Raw genomic sequence first — 19,206 nt, 5'->3', positions numbered from 1 at the left:
TGACGTACCCTTTTTGACATTTACTCTTTTTTTGTTCTATCTTGTAATTCAGTTAAATCAGATTCACACTTCCGGGCATGTTTTTCCTCCACATTTCAACGATGCATGGTGCCACCAGTATATTTACTTTTCTTTTCTGCATAGTGAAAGATACAAAATGTATCATCGATATTTTCCAAATAATCGACAAATCAATGGTTTGCCAAGAATCTGATGTGAATAATGAGTGTAACATTGACAGCTGTCCAAAATTGGATGCAGCGGGGCATTGTATTGGTAGAACTGACGTGAGCGTGACTTTGACTGGGGGTTGTTGTCACATTTCAGCCTCCTTTGTGTTTTGCTCTCTGCTGTTTAGTAACAAGAGGACAGCGGGTTCCGTAGTCAGAGTTCTGAGCTAAATGTTAATATCAGCAGGCTGCTAATATGACGTTTGGACGCATACATTCATGCAAAAGGAGCAACACTTTAACTGACTTCCAGCTCTCTGCACAGATCGCCATTCTCATTTTTTCCCCCTCATGTGCATCATCCCGTTTTCTTCCAACGTGTACGTGTGTTCCTTCGCAGGTTACCGCGTTCGTTTGGGCTCCAGCACCGACAAGAAAGACACGGGTCGTCTCCACGTGGACTTCGCCCAGGCCCGAGACGACCTCTATGAGTGGGAGTGTCGCCAGCGGATGATGGCCAGAGAGGAGCGTCACCGCCGCAAGATAGAGGAGGACCGCCTCCGCCCGCCTTCCCCTCCGCCCATCGTGCACTACTCCGAGCACGAGTGCAGCCAGTTGGGAGACAAGATCAAAGGTGTGTTGTCTTGTGAAACATGACAGACACGCATGTCAAAGGTCTGGTGACTGATCAAATACAATGAGACCATTTATATCTGCAGGAAGTCCAGAAATCTCACGAGAGACGATCACCTCAACAGTCTGACTGACATCCAGGAACATGTTCATGTTCAACATGCAGACCATTTTGACTTGCTTCTGTTGGAGGAATTTCCTATTTGTTCCGATGTCACATCTTCTGTGATGGTATCTCTATTATTCAGATGCTTTGAATAGAAATCAGTTCAAGGTTTTGCGTTGCGTTCATACAAAGAGGATGTGGGCACGTGGGCAGAACAGAAGCAATACTTAACTGCAGATGGTAAATCTGACGAAGCATCCCTGATGTCCTAACAAACTCTGGGAATTTGTGTTCAATAGACACAAAACGCTGTATAACACACTGTGTCAATTGACACTCCGCCCAGCACACACTCCTCTCTTACTGCTCTCGTCTCCTCCCCGTTATTCCCACCACTCAGGCCTCCGTTTCTCACTCTTCTCGTCTTTCCGTCGACGTTCTGGATGAGTAAACTTGTTTCGCTAATAAGCAATGACACCTCCAGGCCTCAGTCACAGTTGCTTGATAACAAAATGGCTGTGAGTTCTCCTGCCTCTCGACCATCTGCGTGAGTCTTTCCGCCTCTCCACTCTCTGGCCTCGGTGAGAAAAGCTGCAGCACAGCGCCGCGTTAACCAAGGATTTGTTTTGATCACCTTGGACTGCTGTGGTGAAACTCGCATCCTGGCTATTTGCTGAAGATTTAGCTTTACTGTTTCCTGAATCATTGCCCGGAGGGAAAAAAGGGATTTAGCTGTTTTCATTTCCAGTTATTTTCTTGTACTCCAAACCCCGTCCGTGATGACAAACGCTGACGGGGAGAGCTTCTTTCCCGGACACTTATAAATGGGTTTCATCCTCACGTTTTCATGTGTCCTTCACACCCTTCAGCTGTCATTGAGATCATATGACAGTTTATTCTGTTTACTGCAAGACTGCAAAATACAACATTTACAGGAGAAGACTTTTGGATATCTCACTGTATTTAACCCCAGAAAGCATCATTAAAATTGGCTTTATGTTGAGATAATAGTATTTTTTTTAATCCTAAATGCAAAACATTTGCATTTGCAATTTTCCTACAAACCTGCAAAATATCTCCACGTCCTTTTAAAAATGCCTCAAACCTTTCTGTTTGCTTCTCTCTTTCACAGATGTTATGCTGCAGTTTCTTTAACTCTTGTATTTATGTTTATTCTATCTTTGCCTTTCTAATATTTGCTCTTGATTCTCATTATTCTGGACTTGTTGCTGCATATTTTGTTCATGTAAAACATTTCAAAAGACTGTTGCTCATATTTGCAATACAAATAAAGTTCCCTTGCCCAATAATATTCCGACGTCCATCATGTTTCACTGCACTACAGTTGTGTTGTAATTTATAGGGCCTTTATTAACTACAGGTTTCTCTTTGCCCTCACCCTTTGTCCAGACGACGGCAATTTTGCCGAGGCGGTGCGGGTGCTCCTGACCTGGCTGGAACGAGGTGAAGTGAACCGCAGAAATGCCAACAACTTCTACTCCATGATCCAATCATCAAACAGTCACATCCGGCGGCTGATGGGCGAAAAAAGTCAGCATGAGAAGGAGATGGAGGAGGCCAAAGAGAAGTTCAAGACTGCTCTGGCTGGCATCTTGGGTCAATGTGAGTCTCGACAGCACACACACACACACACACACACACACACTCACAGCACTGACACGTAGATGTACAGCGATAGAGACATACTCTAAATGTTCCTGAGTAGGCCAAAACTACAACACTACTCCTTATTGTAACAAAAGGAATATTAATCAAATATTTTCCATTTTGGTTCAGTGAAAGTTTCGGTTTTTAGGAATAGGCACAACATTCAAATATTGATGGCAAAGACACAATGCACACAAAGGCCGGCGTGCCTAGTCTACTGAAAGCCACCAAAAAGTAAGTAAAACACTGTTCTCAGCCTCCCACACGATACATGCATACCTACACCCTGCCGCTGTGAAGGTCTGTGTGTGTTGTGGCATCTTGTAAGCTGTCCTGTGATGATTTCTTGAGAGGATGGCTCAAAGGTAAGTTTAATTTCTTTCTCGAGAGTGGGGATGTCCCTGTAGACCACCAGGCGTCTCCTGCTTGCTGTGTGTTTAAACACCTTTGAAATAAAAAATAATAATCATAATAATCATAATACTGATGTTGTTGGTATTCATGAGAGAAGAGAAGACTGGTGTGGAATATTATTACACTTGTCTTCAGATGAACGTTGTAAGTAGCCCCATACGTTTGCTCCAAGGAATCAGTGGAGCACAGTCCTGCACAGCCAACGCATGCTTAACGTATCCTGGGGCCAAAGGCAAACATCCAGTGCTCAGACTCTACTCGCCTCTGACACCTCTGGCTCTGCAGCTGCGAGTTTACACCACAGCCTGCAGCCATTTAGTTCCACACATCCCACAACATGCATGTTAAATTGAATGTAAACATCCTTGAAGACATTCTTGAGTCTGTGCGTCACAGATTGTTTATCAGGTAAATAGTACGCACAGAGGACATGGAGGTGGGTTTTTCTCTTGTTTGAAAAGACACACACTCATGCACACACACAGACCTGCTGTCCTTGTATTCACCATACATGATTATTCCGGCCCAAGCAAACACATTCCTATTCATGACTTTCCTTTCCATTTGGTGCATCGCCAGACTCGTTCATGATAACTCACCTCCTTTGGGGAGATTTTACAAGTCCCAACTGGAAGCAACCTTCTGTCATGACATAAAAAGCTTGTGTACTTTCTGGCCTGCCTCCCATGTAAGTCTGTGTGAGATGGAATATATCACCGGAAACACCAAAAACCTTTGGCACTTAATCTTTAGCGGTGTCCAGCCATGCATATAGTTCTCATTTCATGCGGCCAGATTTTGAGATTTTGGCTTCTGAGGTGACTGCTGCTACCTCACTCCAGCAAAAGTGCAGAGGATTACAATTTTAGGGGCTGAAAGCATTGATGGAAATACATTTCAGGCATCTTTGCTTTCCAAAAACAATGACCATTTTTCTCAAGATATTTGACAGACGTCGCTGTGAAGACTTTCTTTTCTTTTACTATAGTGAAGCAACTGGAAAAATAGAAAAGGCTTTCTATCATACATATACTTGCATATGGGCTCAGAGGCCTGAAAGTCTGTCTGTATCCGTGCCTCTCCTTCTACTATCGATCGGTTCCATCAAATTACAGGGTGCCGGGAAGATGCTATTGATCCCTGAACTGTTCTGTCTCTCTCCACTCTGCAAACACAGACACATTCACCCTTAACCGGTGGTCTTATTGACTCCATTGTGTGTACATTAGGACCTCTGGAATACACAGACCACCCATCCAACTCCATGACCACTCACATATGAGCTGATAGGTACGCTGTTAGAGGAAGGACTTGATATAGTGCAGCGAGGACGAAGTCGCAGCTGCTGCTGTCACATATGGGCTCAGTGAAGACCTGGGAGATAAAGGTGGTTCCTTCTCGCCTGCCCCCAATAACACTGTTTGACCCACCAAGCTCACTCCTGCCTTAAACCTCTATACTGTGGCCAACTGTGTAGTTGCAGCTGTGCAAAACACTTACATCAGCATTGAGGAGGATTTAGTGGCATCTGTTGCTAAGACGTAAACACCCACACTGTCACCTTCCTCATGGGCACCAGAAAGACCTGTTGAACCTGTCATTAACACATCGCAGTGCAACATTGAACTTGTGGACATGAAACACTCATTCTGACATGGAGAAAACATCTGTTGATGGTTTCAGGTGAAAACAACCTCACAGAAACACAATATATCTGCACATCTGCCTGATGTCGCCACAATGCTTCTCTGTAAAAATGAAGATTGGTGCGATTGTGCACCTGTTGGCTTTCTAAAGCAGGTTATCTGTGCAAAAGCAGTGAATCTGTGCCTTAGTTTTATTTCAACAACTTGAATGGTGTCCTTGAGAACGCTTCTTAAGACTAGCTCTGTGGCGGAGCTGCACAGTGGTCAACAAAGGCACAGACACAGTGGATTATTTTTGGCAGCTGGCAGTTGCTCGGCAAAATTTCCTTCATTAAACAAAACGCCTGCAGCTACAATTCTGCACAGTGCTGAGTTATTGTCGTGCCTTCTAAAGAGATTTGAAAATAAAGGAACATTTAATTTCCTCATTGCGCATCCTGGTGCTGTGGAAATGCTGTGGAATTCACTCACCACAATGAGCCTTTGAAATGTTTCAACTTTGGTAACTTTGAGATGACACAAAGCTCCATTCATGATGATCCAGCCTCCACTAAAAAAGAAAAGAATTACTATATTTATATAATATAACTGAATGTGTTATTGAGCAAAGCCATAAAAAAGGTTAATACATTTCCATACAGAACAAACTGTTTTCAGATGCTTTACAAATATCAAGATTGGGAGTAAAATAATGAGCTAAACAGTCACACTGCTGGTTTAATAGGGAAGGTCACATAATAGATCAAAATGTTCAATGTAAAGATTGATCCAGTATGATATCCGTAGCTTAAAATCAACAGCTAAAATAACTGTTCACAGTTATAGTATTATTTGGAAGTGCTTACTGTTTATATGGTCACTTATTGGAAAAAGAAATGTAGGCCATGTTAATGTCTTCTTATTTTTAATGGTTTATTGATTCAGACAGCTGGAAGCACCAGAGGACCGACAGCTGCCATCTCGACCTGTCAGATGATGCGAACACTTGCAAGCCATTAATCTTCTGTCACACGCACACAAATCTGGACTTTCATTGGCTGAAGTTTGTCAGGTTTAGCGGTCGCTATGCAGCGATTAAGGAATAATTTGGTCTGGTGAACGTGGCTCCAACAGGCTGTTAAGACATTTTCTGGGTGAGGACTAATTGGCCGCCACCTTGGTGGCTCCGCAGCACATCACAGGATCACAAGGGTTCATCCTTTGGGCCCCATGAACAGCTGTGCTACAATGAATGATCCGATTCATTCATTTTAATGTGAATCCAAGGTTGACAGTCAGCCAACATTGCACTTTCAGCTGAAGAGCTGCACCGTTCATGCGTCCAATTAAAGTCAGCAGCACCAGGCCATAAGGTTTGAAGGGCACAGAGGCTTTCTTCTGCATGAACCAGGATGTCATACATATTTCACTGCCACAGAAATGGAAGGGCACAGAGTGCATGTATGATGTGTCAAAAGTTAAAAAGCTATCTGATCAGCCGTGTGCAAGACGGTGCACTGGCATCAGCCGGTAAGTACAACAAACGCATGTACATACATGTAAACACACACAGACATGCGCACAGATCTTTAACTCCCTAGTTGACTCCACTTTGTCGCTCCTCTGCTCCTTCCCAACTGCCCTCTGTCTTTCTCTCTCCTTTCTCTCTTTCTCTCTCTCTCTTCCTCTCTCTCTCTCTATCTCTATCTTTCTCACTGTCTCTGGATGGTCTCTGGTCCTTCCCTGCATCCCGCCACAGTTGAACAGATTGTGTCTGTATTCCAAGCCGCTTCCAAACAAAAGGCATGGGACCATTTCTCCAAAGCTCAGCGCAAGAACCTGGACATGTGGCGCAAACAAGCAGAGGTTGGTACTCTTTGATTTCCTTCTGTTGTTCTCATAATTATTGGAAAATTAGATCTTATTATAATTTGTTCCTGTGTCATTGTAAAGCGTTATCTTCGACTGATAGTTTAGACTGTCTCACTACATTATGATAGGCACAAAATAAAAGACATGGTAAAGCACAAACAATTATTGGGCAAGTGCAGAGTCCTTGTTTTGTAAGTACTTTGAATGAAGCAAGGCTGCAGAACAGATGCCTGCTCACTCCAGCCAGTGTGAGATCCAGACACAGACTGAGGTCAAAGCCCGGGCCCCCCACCCCCCCGTTCCTCCTTCCCCTTCCCCTTCCGGCCCCGGTAAAGGGACACAAGCTGCTGGGTGAGTGTGTTTCCATCTCTAAGGGTGTCCAGAACACAGGTAAATCTGTTCCAGCCTTTTTCCTCTGCGCCTCTGAATTCGATGATGTCTTCAGTCAATTATTAAAGTGGATTATCCTGAGTCCTGAAAGCATATTCATTTTCAAATGTAACCACATTTTGTCATCCATGGTCTGCTCACCATTTTCTCTCGCTGCCAAATGGAACATCAATTGGCATGATGATGGCTTGTATGAAATGGAGGGTCTGGAGTGTTGTGCAGTCCTGGGTTTAATGGACCTCATATGAGCATATGTGATTGGTAAGTTTCTTTGAACCCCAGTGCGAGAAGCCACAGATTTCAGGAGTAATTTGGATTCAAATGAAGACATGCTCACAAAGTAATGACAGAATGTCACACGGCAGGAGCAGCTATCACCTCGCATGAAAGCCTCTCGCTAAAGGTAGGTGTTGCAATGCAAAAGTGTTGCTGTAGCACTCAGATTTGCTGCAGAATTACATAAATAATCAAACCAGTAACCATCAATTTTACCCTTCCAGAACAGCAGTTGTTAGATCTTGATAATAGGTTGTGTGAAGGTCTCTGCACAAACACTTGATGAGTAAGTCGGAAGCTGGTGGACGCATGTTTATATGCAAAAGCATGATGACACGCCTGCTTGGACAACATCAGAAAACGCTTTTGTAATACTTGTTTTCACTTGCTCACACTGTGACGGTCTCTCCGGGATTCAGTCAGTATAGGGTGACTCTTCTACATGTTATTGAACAAGTTTTAAAATTTATTATGTGGATGAAAGTGAGTGTACATCAGGGCTTTGGGATGTGTCCTTCCTTTCACGGTCTTCCTTCATGGACTTGCTATATGCGCCCTGCTCCAGAGAGAACTGCACCACCGTTAATGCAAGTGAAAGCCACGATTGTAGGTGGACACGCTCCTGCTAAACATGCCCACATTCAAAGGAAAGAAACTGCTCCCAACCTTGTTTGTAGTTCTTTTCTCCTTCAGCTGTTTCAAACTGAAAAACGGCTGAGAGACGAGACTTTGTCATTCAGCAGCGCTTTCCCTTTGTCCATGTGTGTTCTAGGGTGCCATATGCGGAAGCATAAAAAGTTGTTTAAAATCTTAATTGTTGGGTAAAATTAAACTGAACCGAGACAGAAACCTGTGAGACTGTGTCCCTAGATGACCATGATTCACTGCTTCTCCTCCAATGTTGATCAACTCTTTTTTTAATGTTATGCTTGATCTCAACATAAATAGTGATTTGATCTGTATCAATCAGAGTTGGCAGCTAAAGACTTATTAGGGAACAAACCAAACTTGTATCAAACCTATTGGGCTTACCTCAAAACAGATTCCAGTTTTAATGCTGCATTAAAGATTTATTAAACCTCATCCAATTTCCCTGACTTTTAGTCTGGGCTCATTAGGTAGTTTGCTTATACATCCAAAATAAATGCACCTATATTTAGTTTTTTGATCACTCGTGAAATACGTTTGTGCTTTCCTCGATGTTCCATTGCTGCCATTGCTTTAGCTCAGGGGTCTCCAGCCTCGGTCCTGGAGGGCCGGGGTCCTGCAGGGTTTAGCTCTCCCAGTTGCAACACACCTGATTGCAATGAGGGGCTCGTGATTGGGCTTTTTCACACCCTTGGTGATGACGTCATCATCATCAGATTCAGGTCTGCTGAAGCAGGGAGAGACTAAAACCTGCAGGACCGAGTTCGGGCACCCCTCCTTCAGCTGTTTGTCAGTTGTTGTCAGGTTTTAGGAGCGTGCTCAGTTCACCTGCGCTGGAAGCTGCAGCCTCTGGTTATATACGAGCTCAGACATAACCCATATATTCTGTGTAAACTAAAGTTATGCTCTTAAAAGTACCAATAACAAAAAAGGCTCACGGAGCAGCAGAGGTCTGTGCCCAGGCCTTGAATCAATATTGCTACAGTGATAATTATTTTACATCAAACAGATTCACTTTAAAAACTACTGCAGCCTAATGCAGGTTGTGTTTACATTGATCACACTGATCTGCCTCGGAGGCCGCGGGGCCACTGGTCAGTAGAAACAGCATGGGTTGGTAAATGCAGCCATTAGGTGGTAGTTTGTTATCAAGCTCTGAGCTGGTTTTCACCCTCAGCCATGTTGTGTGGTCGGTGTGATTCTCTCTCTTGGTGGAGCAACAAGCAGCACAGAGTTGCTGCCACTTCCAGGTATATTCAGATTACAGTAACCCCCTCTAACCATGTGTGTCTGTTTGACTTCTGTCATGAGCTCCAGCTGACAACATCAGCCAGCAGATGGTTGTAAGTTTGATCTTCAGGCAGGTATTTACCTCCTTTAGGTTTGAAGAGTAGTTTTTAGCCTGTTATTGTGTCATTGATAACAACAGCCATGATATCCATGATATATATTCACACTTTATGTCCCAGCCTTGTTTGGATATACAGTATATACTGTGTGTATGAAGGCTATTTGTTTTTTCTTAATTTGATAACACACACCTGGACGTTTGCTCTCATTTACAATTCATCTTATTCCACAGGTTGAGTTCGATCTTGAAACTATGGTGAAACCGGCCTGTGGTGGACGACCTCCAGATGGGTGTAGTCATTAGTAATGCAGTCTGTGAGGAGGAAATGAAACGGGAGGATTCATATTACACAGTCGTTGCTTGTGTTTTCCGATGTGCATGAAAAGTCAACAGTAAACTCATATGATGGTTTGTTGTTATGGAATCGTACCTCGCTAAATTATGGAGCTTTGATTTCATGTATTTCATTTGTATTTCTGCAATAACGTGCTGTTGCTCTTTCAAGTAGCAGTAAAAAAAACTGTAAGATCTCTTTATCTGTGCAAAAACATTGCCCTGATGCTTTGCCAGAGATGGAGCTGAGCCTCTCGCACTGAGACCATCCTTTTCATCTTTGTTCATCTGCTCGTCTGCTCTGTACTGATGTGTGAAAAGTATTCCTCCTGCTTCACATTAGCAATGAAAGAGGTTACTTGACTGATGACGGCTGTCTTTCTAGTTCAGCACCTGCCTAAATATGCATCACCAATGAGTTTTGACTCGCCCCGTTTCGCCCTGTGTTTTCCAGGAGATCCGAAACATGCACAACGAGCAGCTGATGGGCATCAGGCGAGAGGAGGAGATGGAGATGTCTGATGATGACATGGAGGATGCCCCTGACAGCAAGGACTCCGTAGACTCAGGTATGCATGCATGTGTGTGCATGTATGTATATATGTATGTGTGTATGTGCGCTCCTGTTATCCTGCGAGGATAAGCACAGATCAGGATCCCCTGAGGATGAACAGAGTGAGTGAGACAGCCGCATTTGATTGAATTGACAGTTTTCACCTGCTAGCTCTCTTCACATAAAAAAAAAAAAAAAAAAGGCTGATATTCAAAATACATAAAAATGCTGACACTCAGCATGCAGGTCATGTCTGTGGAGTAACATTCACATTAGCTTTTCCAGTGAATGGAGACATTTGAATGTGCGTGAATCTGTCCACATCTGCCGGCTGCCATCTAATTTTAGGCATGGGCCCCACTGAAGTGCCATAATCTTCTGTTTTTCCTTCAGAGCAGTCCCTTTGTGTTTGCTGGAGCCACGAAAACTAACGGTGCCTCTAATCTCTCAACCCCCATAACAACACCCCATAAGTCTCAAGTAGTCACCAGAGCAACATCTGTAAGGTCGCGCCGGTGTCATCCTATGTTTGCTGGCTCTTTGCTCGCTGTTATTCTCCTCTAGCGCTCTTTCTTCTTGCCTTTTAATCGTTCTGATCTCTGCCATTCCTTAATATGACAGCATCTCTTATCAGCATGCAAATGTATGTAAATGCGATCATCAGCTCAGCCGCTTCTTTTCTGCAACCTTGCTATTTAGCTATCAGTAATTAGCACTGCTGTCAAAGACCTGCCATCTCACTTGATGCTGCAGGATCGCCTGAGGTGACGGGCATTAATGTGACACTTCTCGGTATCTGTGTTAACAAGCCAAGTGTTAAACTCTGTTTACTCACGAACCTATAAGCAAAGGGGCATGTTTACCCATCGACAAACTCCACTGGAAACACCTGTGTTATGACTGCAGCCTCTTAAAAAGTGAATCGATGTGCCGGGGCCTGACTCATCTACAGAATAGAAAGCAAAAGAAGCGCGTGCAACTCGACACCTGAAGGTGTGAGCGCACTCACACACTGGCAGATAGCTGCAGGTCGATCGCTGCCTGTTATGTAACCCAATGTAGCCGAGCAGCTGACATCTCCTCACACCACGCTGATGAGTCTCAATCAATACAGTTCTCACCTCAAACCTTAATTTTGCTGGGAGAAACGTGGACTCAAAGTCAGCATGGACACACACACACACACACACACACACACACACACACACACACACACACACACGCAGTCATTCACTCACCCAGCAAGAGTTCATTAACACTGCCAATGGTCCTCCATGATAGACTGCAGGCAGCACTCATGAACACCCACACTAAACAAGACACGCTTTCATGCGCACGCACGCACACACACACACTCACACACACACTCACACAGGATAGAGCTTATCTCCTCAGTCCAGTCAGTGTAGTGCACTTTCCATAAGATCTGCAGCCCAAGGCGTGCAGGAAGAGAGCAGAGCTGATAATGCAGGAGCTGAGCAGGTCTCCTGTGATAATAATAACATTACTTGGTGGAGACTGGTTGCTATAGGTCAGGTCAGATGTCCAGCACAGGGCTATGGGCTGAAACACAGTGGGATTATTTCATCTCCATGGTCCATGTTAATATCCTGCAGGTTTTTGATTACCAGATATGAAGCAAGTATATTAGATGTACTGTGATGTGTTAGATAGTGGTTTTGTCAAAGCCTGTGTGTGTGTGTGTGTGTGTGTGTATGTGTATGTATATGTGTGTATATATACATATATACACACATATACGTGCCACACATATACATGCCATATACGTATATATACATATATATACATATATATACATATATACGTATATATATATATATATATATATATATATAAGTGGGTATATTTTTCCTATGAGCAATTATTTGTCACCACTATAAAAAAAAGGCAGAAAACAATGGGTCACCTGCGTTGAGTTCTGCTACTCAAGTTTTTGAAGAAGGAAAGGCTTCAAGAGTCTTTTTGGATTTAACCTCTTTGTTACTGACCTCAGACTGTTATACCCATAATTTGTATTTCTACGTGATTCTCCGGGGAATCAGAGTGTATATATATTGTTCTGTTATTACTATTATATATATATATATCTATGTATACAAAATAAATCCTTGATAAAACATTTTCTTCAGGGGCCACTTACAGTCCAGTTCCATGTTGAGTGGCTGGACCAGTACAGTATTACTTTAATAACCTTTGAATTTACTCTGAAAGTGTTTCTTTGTTGGTCACAGTGTACATGATGAAACTGTCAATAATTCTGCAAGATCAAACAATTTGTACTGAAAAACACAATGACAACATTTTAATAAAACATTTTGGTGCAAAATACAGTTAAACGTGAAAAAACCAAACTCCTCTGTAGCCACCTTGCGTGGTGGTTTGTGTTTGGGCGGGGTCGCAGCCTTGCAGGCCGGTTTCGGTCCACAGGCCTCATGTTGGACTGAAGTGAATCGTCAGTGCAGCACCGAGCTGCAGTCTTTTTTCGAAAATTGGCCATCCAGATGATAGTGGGACGCCTCACTGCCTAAAACTGTGCCGCCAAGCCAAGTTTCATGTTTGACCCATGTTCCAGTACATTATTGGAATTTGCTGCAGGCCAATTGAAAATGAATTGCGGGCCGCCGTTGGCCCGCGGGCCATAGTTTGGACACCCCTGATCTATCCACTGTCCATCTCCTTGACACAATACTCCTCAAACCCTCCGGGGGACTTTTTCAAATTTGTTCCACACACTCACTCCCACTCAAGCATAACACAGTTCAATTCATTAATAGCTTAATATATTTTATTACATTCTTGAATGAGTCCTGCATAAATTCAATTATTCAGCATTAATATAAGAATTGTGTGGCTCGTTGAACTTCATCTAGCTCTCGATGATACCGTCAGTTTTTACACAGTTATCTTTGCATATTGCAGAATTTTTAGTTCCGTGGTGTCAAAGTTAAATTCTGACATGTAATTTGTTTGTGCACACACTATTTTTTTTTTCTTTAGCGGAGAGTTTGCTAATCCAGCTGGGGTAATTTTCTGCCAGTTCTCATCAAAACATGTTTTTCAGTTGTGAGTCGCGTGGCACAATGGAAATAGTCAAGATCTGTGAAAAGGCTTTTTCCTCTGCACTTTAATGTCGCCTGGTTCATGGATAAATACACAGCAGTTCCCTTACAAACCGGTGAAATGGGCAAAGATGTTTTTCCGAGCAGACATCTATTAAATGAATGTGTGCCATCTGGGGTTCTTAGGATATCGAGACATGAAATTGGTCTGACTTTTTCCACGCTTAAAACGGTCGTGTATTTACTTCTATTCTGTGTCAGTAACGCGAGGATATTGAAAGGCACTTGGTTAAAAAGTGTCGGGGTGATACGTGTCAATCCAGAGCAGCCAACATCTTTTTTCTTTTCTTTTTTTTCCCCTGCATTTGACATTCGCAGGTGTTTTGCAAGCTGAAGCCTTAAAAGAGGAGAACGACTCGCTGCGCTGTCAGCTGGACGCCTACAGGAACGAGGTGGAGCTGCTCAAACAGGAACAAGGCAAGAACCAGCCAATCAGGAGCGAAGAGGACAGCACTCACTCGCAGCAGCTCAGTTTCCTGCAGCAGGCTCTGCAGGGCATGCAGAAGGTAACTCCACTTATCGCACGTGCACAAAGACGTGACCTTTCGGTTCTCATCAGTCCAGCGATGAGTTTGATCTCCTTTGCGAGGCTGTTCTGCATCGGATTCTTTGTGCGAACAAGGTCGTTCAGGTTGAGCCGATGAATTTTCCATGCCAGATGAAAACCCTGCCTGTCATTTATTCATGACGCAGCACATAAAAAGAAAAGTAAGTGCTCTCCGACAGCGGGCAGAAAAGTGCAGCTGTCTGGAGGAGCTGTGCATGAAAATAGATTTTTATGTTTATTTATTTTTTGGTTTACTTTGGTTCGAGCAGGGTCCTGGAGGGCCGCAGCCCTGCATGTTTTCAATGTATCCTCACAGCTGACAGCAATTGATGGCTCGTTATCAGGCTTTCTGCAGAGCCTCGTCATGAGAACTCAGGTGTGTTTGAGCAGGGAAACATCTAAAACATGCAGGGCTGCGGCCCTCCAGGACCAGGAATGCCCACCCCTGGGTTAAACACGTCGTGGGAACGAGTTCTGTATTGGATTGAAGAGTTGTGCAGTGAATCAAACAGCGTGCTGATACTTGTTGGAGAGAACCCAGGCCCATCAAAAACTATTTCAGATCACTTATTCGAGGAAAAATAATGAAAAACATTGAATTTCTTTCTTTGTTTGGAAGTGTGCTTCAAATCTTAGATGCTAACTTTGCTTTAAAAAAAAAACTTTCAGTCCTTAATATACCCATGTAAGTGGCTGGTACAACTGTATTTATGTGATTTTCTATCCGTAAAATATAATATATGTGATTTTGTCTGAGAGAAGAAAAGGTTCACGTCTCCATTGTTCTTCCACAAATGTCCAGACTTTAAGACGGTGAAAACACTCGATTTCTGAGTTGAAAACCGAGTTTTGTCAAAACTCTATTATCTGTCAGGAATTGCCTGCGATTGTATGTGAGCTTAAAAGTATATTTGGGATAAGAGGCTGTAGACTGGATGCGTAAACAATCGTTTTCAAATCATACCAAAGAAATGTGGAAGGTAAATGTGCTGTTGGAGTGTCTGTAGTTGGAGTCCGGGGGCATATCCGGTCATTTCAGGGTGTTTTCACACTTGGTTGCTTCGGTTTGACTGTAACGAACCCTGGAGCCTCTGGAGTCCACGACCAGACTAATCCCAGCGTAGCTTGATTGAAGTTGTTGCGCAACACGAGCCATTGATCTATAAAGCGACAACACACAGAGTTTGTCAGGCATCTGAACTGCCGACTCCTGTCAGGAAACCATCGCTGTGTTTGGAAGGAGAAAAGTTCTTGTTGCTCGTTTTGACGATTGTTGGTCTGAAAACTGGTTCTGAGCTTTCAGCAGATGAGAACGGGTACAGTTCAGAGTCACACTGAAAATGGTAAGTCAATAGAGAACATTTAAGTAAAACATGATCATTTACTTCATTTAAGTATAATGTACATCACATTTTACTTATACAGCATCTTCTGCATTTCTTTGCTTTGGTCCAGAATCAAAGAAACGACATTGAGCATCAAAGCTGCTTTATTCTCGTAGTCAGGATTAATAAGGAAGCAACACCACAGATCATCTTTATTTCACCGGCAATAGTAACGTTGCATAAAAAAGTGATTCCCGTTTCAATGTTTGGGGAAATTTTCTTTGTAATTACTGAATCTTCAGACTTAATCATAACTAATCTTCATAGAAAAAGAACAGCAACCATTTATGTGTCTGAACGACTTCAGTTTACCTTGTAAATACTAAAGAGGGACTAAAGTGACTCATTCTGGCATTTGTCAAGTGTCCTCACTTACGTGGCTGTCTCAGGTAATGGAAATTATGATCGATTCATGTTTAGGAGAAGAGAATCCATTAAGGCCCTGCTGTTCACTTGTGCTTGCAGAAAGTAATTACCTTTTCCCAACTTCCACCTCTCATGGCGAGTTTATGAAAAGATTAGGTGAATGGAACAAATGAACTGGAAGACGGTGAAATGGGCTCTCCCTCTCCGTACTGGGCTTTACATGTTGCTTCACGCAGTCATTCAAGTTGCAATAAAATATGATCAGCATGTCCTGGCAGCTTGTTTCGTCCTTCGAAAATTATAGTTTGTGTAACAACAAAAACATTTGTGTAGCTGTGCAAACTGAAATTCTGTCCAAACCATCTTTTTGGTAACGAAATGTGCAGGAAGTGAATCTTCTGGTCTGTGTTTAGGAGACAACATGAACGGATTACCGCTGGTGTTTGTAATCAAAGCTTCCTGCGTGAAGCTGAAATTAGTTTGACTACTTTCATGATGTTTCTGCATTTTGTAAAAGATGTGATGTCGTGTTGTGGCTCCTGTCCCACATTGACAATGACCCTGGTTTTTAGTCAGGCTGAGGCTCGACAGCCTCTCCGTGTGGCTGCATGTTCTACCTGCTTTCTCCTTCTCACAACCAATCAAGTCATAGTGGCCTTTACTGGAATAATGTTGGGCCTTTTCCAGTGCAATAAAGCTCTCAGCAGGTATTTGATCCATTATCATAGTAACATTCTCTCAATAATGTTTATAAGTTATTGAAGTAGAACTTAAACCAGGAGTGTCAAACATGTTTCAGTTCAGGTGCAGCCCAATTTCACCTTGAGTGGTCCAGACAGGTCAAACTGTGCTATAATTACCTTTATATTTAACCTTTAAAGGTTCTCTTTGTTGTGGCACAGAGGATATGTGATGGGAACTAAATGTTACTACCAACAACGACTACAATCTCAACATGAAGCCTAATGAAACCCTTTTTTAAATTATTATTCATTTCAGGCATGTGACATCTAATTGATGTCACATACTTATCCAATATTCCTATACACACACACATGCCAAAATATATACACCATTTGATGCTAATATGTAAATTAATTTTATCTGATGAAAACATAGTTATAAAAAACTAATATAGAAGACTTATATATGTATATCTACACGCACACATGAAATATTCATACATATACATATGTATCACAAATACACACACACACTCGCATATATAAACACAAAATATCAAGTTTGCATTCATATACATTCACTCACACAGCACTCCCCTTCCCAATATGCCTGGAAAAACCTGGCGCAAAATACAGTTAAATGTTCAGAAAAGGTCTCTGTATGTGTTGCATTATGCATATTTTTACAAACTCCCTCTGACATCATGGTTTTGACGCTCATGCTAGTTTGCTGGCTCATATTGCCGCGTCACCGACACCTCAGCTCAGCCCCAGTGTCGTGTTGTGTCTGCGACTCTGAAGACATTTATTTTTAAATGTGGTTGTTTTTTAATGACCATTTGCTTGATGGTTTTGCTGGATTAGAGGCTCTTGCTGGCCAGTTTCGGCCCACAGGCCAATGTTTGACACCTCTGATTTAAAACACACAAAACAAAACGTCCTTTCAAAAATGTATTATGAATAACCGCTTGACTAAAATGTAGTAGTACATAAATAGTGTTGCCTTCCTTAGATATAGATATTTTGTGCAGTTTGCTGATGGAAAATAAGTATAGTTAAAGAGATGATCATCATATTCCTGCACTGAGGAAACACCCTGCAACACTCTGTCATGGTTATAAACACTGTGTTATTATTTTATTACCTCACTGGCTTTATTCAAAACTATGAATTTATTGGCAGTTATTGCCTAATTGGCCATTATTATGTTATTAGTCGTTCTCCTCCCACAGTCCAGAAAACCTGCTTTTCAGGCCAGATGGTGGTTCTAAATTGCCTGCAGGTCTGAATGTGAGCGTGTCTGAGTTGCCCTGTGCTGGAATGGTGGCCTGTCCAGCCGTCCTTCATCCATCCTCAGCTTTATTTAACTCCAGTGAATCTTGGCAGGATGGAGCCGTGCTGAGGATGGCTGGAATACATTCTCACGGATACAAACAGCTGAAAACACAGGGTAGAAATGATTAAGTATTCATTTATTCTGGGTTTTTTCCGTGTTGGGCTCAAATGAACATGCTTCACGTGGATGAGCCTCTGACATCATAATGTGTTTTAATAGAGATCCCGTCTAAAACCAGGTCCTCCTGCGTTGCTGTGCGAGGCTGAAGCTCCGGGGTCGCAAAGTGTGGATTGTATAGTGAATATCAAGGAAACTATTGAATGATCCTCTGCTCTCAGCTGCACGGTGTTGGCACTTTCACTGCTATTTATTTCAAAGGTAATTAGAGGCTTAATGTTTGCTCTTGTGTTTTTACAGCAACTGTTGAAAATGAGGGAGGAGCTGAAGCAGCGGGAAGCCGAGCTGGAGAGCAGTCTGGAGGACAAGCAGCAGCTCAACAACCAGGTCCAGAACCTGAAGGAGAGTCTGCAGAACCTCCAGAACGCACAAAACAAGCAGGTCAGTGAGACGGGAAGCAACACTTCCTCTCGGAGAACAGGAAGCGCTGTGAGAGGCAGGCCAGCTCTTTTCTGGGTTGTTTTCTTTGTTTGAGCCCAAACATTTTCTAATCTGCACTTTAATGAGGGAGAAATTAGTTCAAGATGTTCAAGACGTTTCAGCGCATGAAAGAAACTGAACAAAGAAATCATCAATAAACAGAACGTTGTAATGTGTAGTGTCGGGTTGAGAAGAGGACTCAGTAGTTTGAAATGCTTTAAACCCCATTTTCTGAGCTCATCACATAATTTAAAAATAGCTATTTAGGCTGCATTTTCATAACATCAAACTGCGAGAAAGACCCGACCACAGACACAATTTATGACTTCAATCAATGTTCTGGCGCTACTTTTCTCACTTTCCTTCCCCACAGCTTTTTACTTCTTTTTTTTTTTTAAAACACGACGCAATCAACTCTTTATTTTCTTATATCTCAACAATAAAAGTTATTATTGGAGCTTTCAAGTTGTAAGTGGCTCAGGAAAATGATCAATTATGAGTTCTTCACATTTATCTTTTATTGCTTCAGAATGAAAAATAGACTCATTAAAAACATTCCCACCAATATACATTTGCGAGGCATTTCATTCTTCTTTGCAGATGTTATTAATTTCTAGCTTTTTAGGTTTTGAGTCACTGGAAAGATCAAACGTTTTTCTGAAATAGGTTCACGTCCAGTCACTGGATCAATCCCATAATGCATTGCAGTGGGCGTTTGTGAAATGTGCAAGGCTTTATGGTCCATGTAACCACATTATTTGTGTTTTTCACAATTTTTTTTAACTTAAACTGATTTTTCAAACAATGATGTCGATTGTGTCACAAACAAACCTATCAAATTGTATTTCCACATTTTTAAAAGTGCAGTTTTGATGCTTTTTCAGTTTTAAATTGTGATGAACTGATCGTCCCCATGAAGGTTAATTCTGCAGTGCCAGTTAAAAATAACTCCATTTTAACATCCAGTTATTCCAGGTTATTTTTACACTGAATGAAAAGAAATAGAATGTGCGTGATGTCTCTCAAAGGTAAACTCAGTAGTCAATTTCAACCAGTGAATGATTTCTATGAATATTGACTACTCTTTAGCTCAAACCTTTACAGAATGTCATG

At 42.3% G+C, this 19,206-nt stretch overlaps 1 protein-coding gene across 3 annotated transcripts in view; it reads left to right on the top strand.

Annotated features, from left to right (window-relative positions):
• Nucleotides 1-19,206, top strand: part of enox2 (ecto-NOX disulfide-thiol exchanger 2) — a 205,475-nt gene that overhangs the window by 173,103 nt on the left and 13,166 nt on the right. For all 3 annotated transcript variants that reach the window (XM_080502063.1, XM_080502061.1, XM_080502062.1), the window contains 6 exons: nucleotides 571-804; nucleotides 2,320-2,532; nucleotides 6,376-6,482; nucleotides 9,941-10,055; nucleotides 13,498-13,685; nucleotides 17,914-18,054. In XM_080502063.1, coding sequence (XP_080358189.1) covers nucleotides 571-804; nucleotides 2,320-2,532; nucleotides 6,376-6,482; nucleotides 9,941-10,055; nucleotides 13,498-13,685; nucleotides 17,914-18,054 — 998 coding nt within the window. The remainder of the gene's footprint in view (nucleotides 1-570; nucleotides 805-2,319; nucleotides 2,533-6,375; nucleotides 6,483-9,940; nucleotides 10,056-13,497; nucleotides 13,686-17,913; nucleotides 18,055-19,206) is intronic.

Source organism: Blennius ocellaris, assembly GCF_963422515.1.
Source record: "Blennius ocellaris genome assembly, chromosome: 9".
NCBI classification, from domain to species: Eukaryota; Metazoa; Chordata; class Actinopteri; order Blenniiformes; family Blenniidae; genus Blennius; species Blennius ocellaris.
This window is presented reverse-complemented; position numbering and strand designations above follow the sequence as displayed.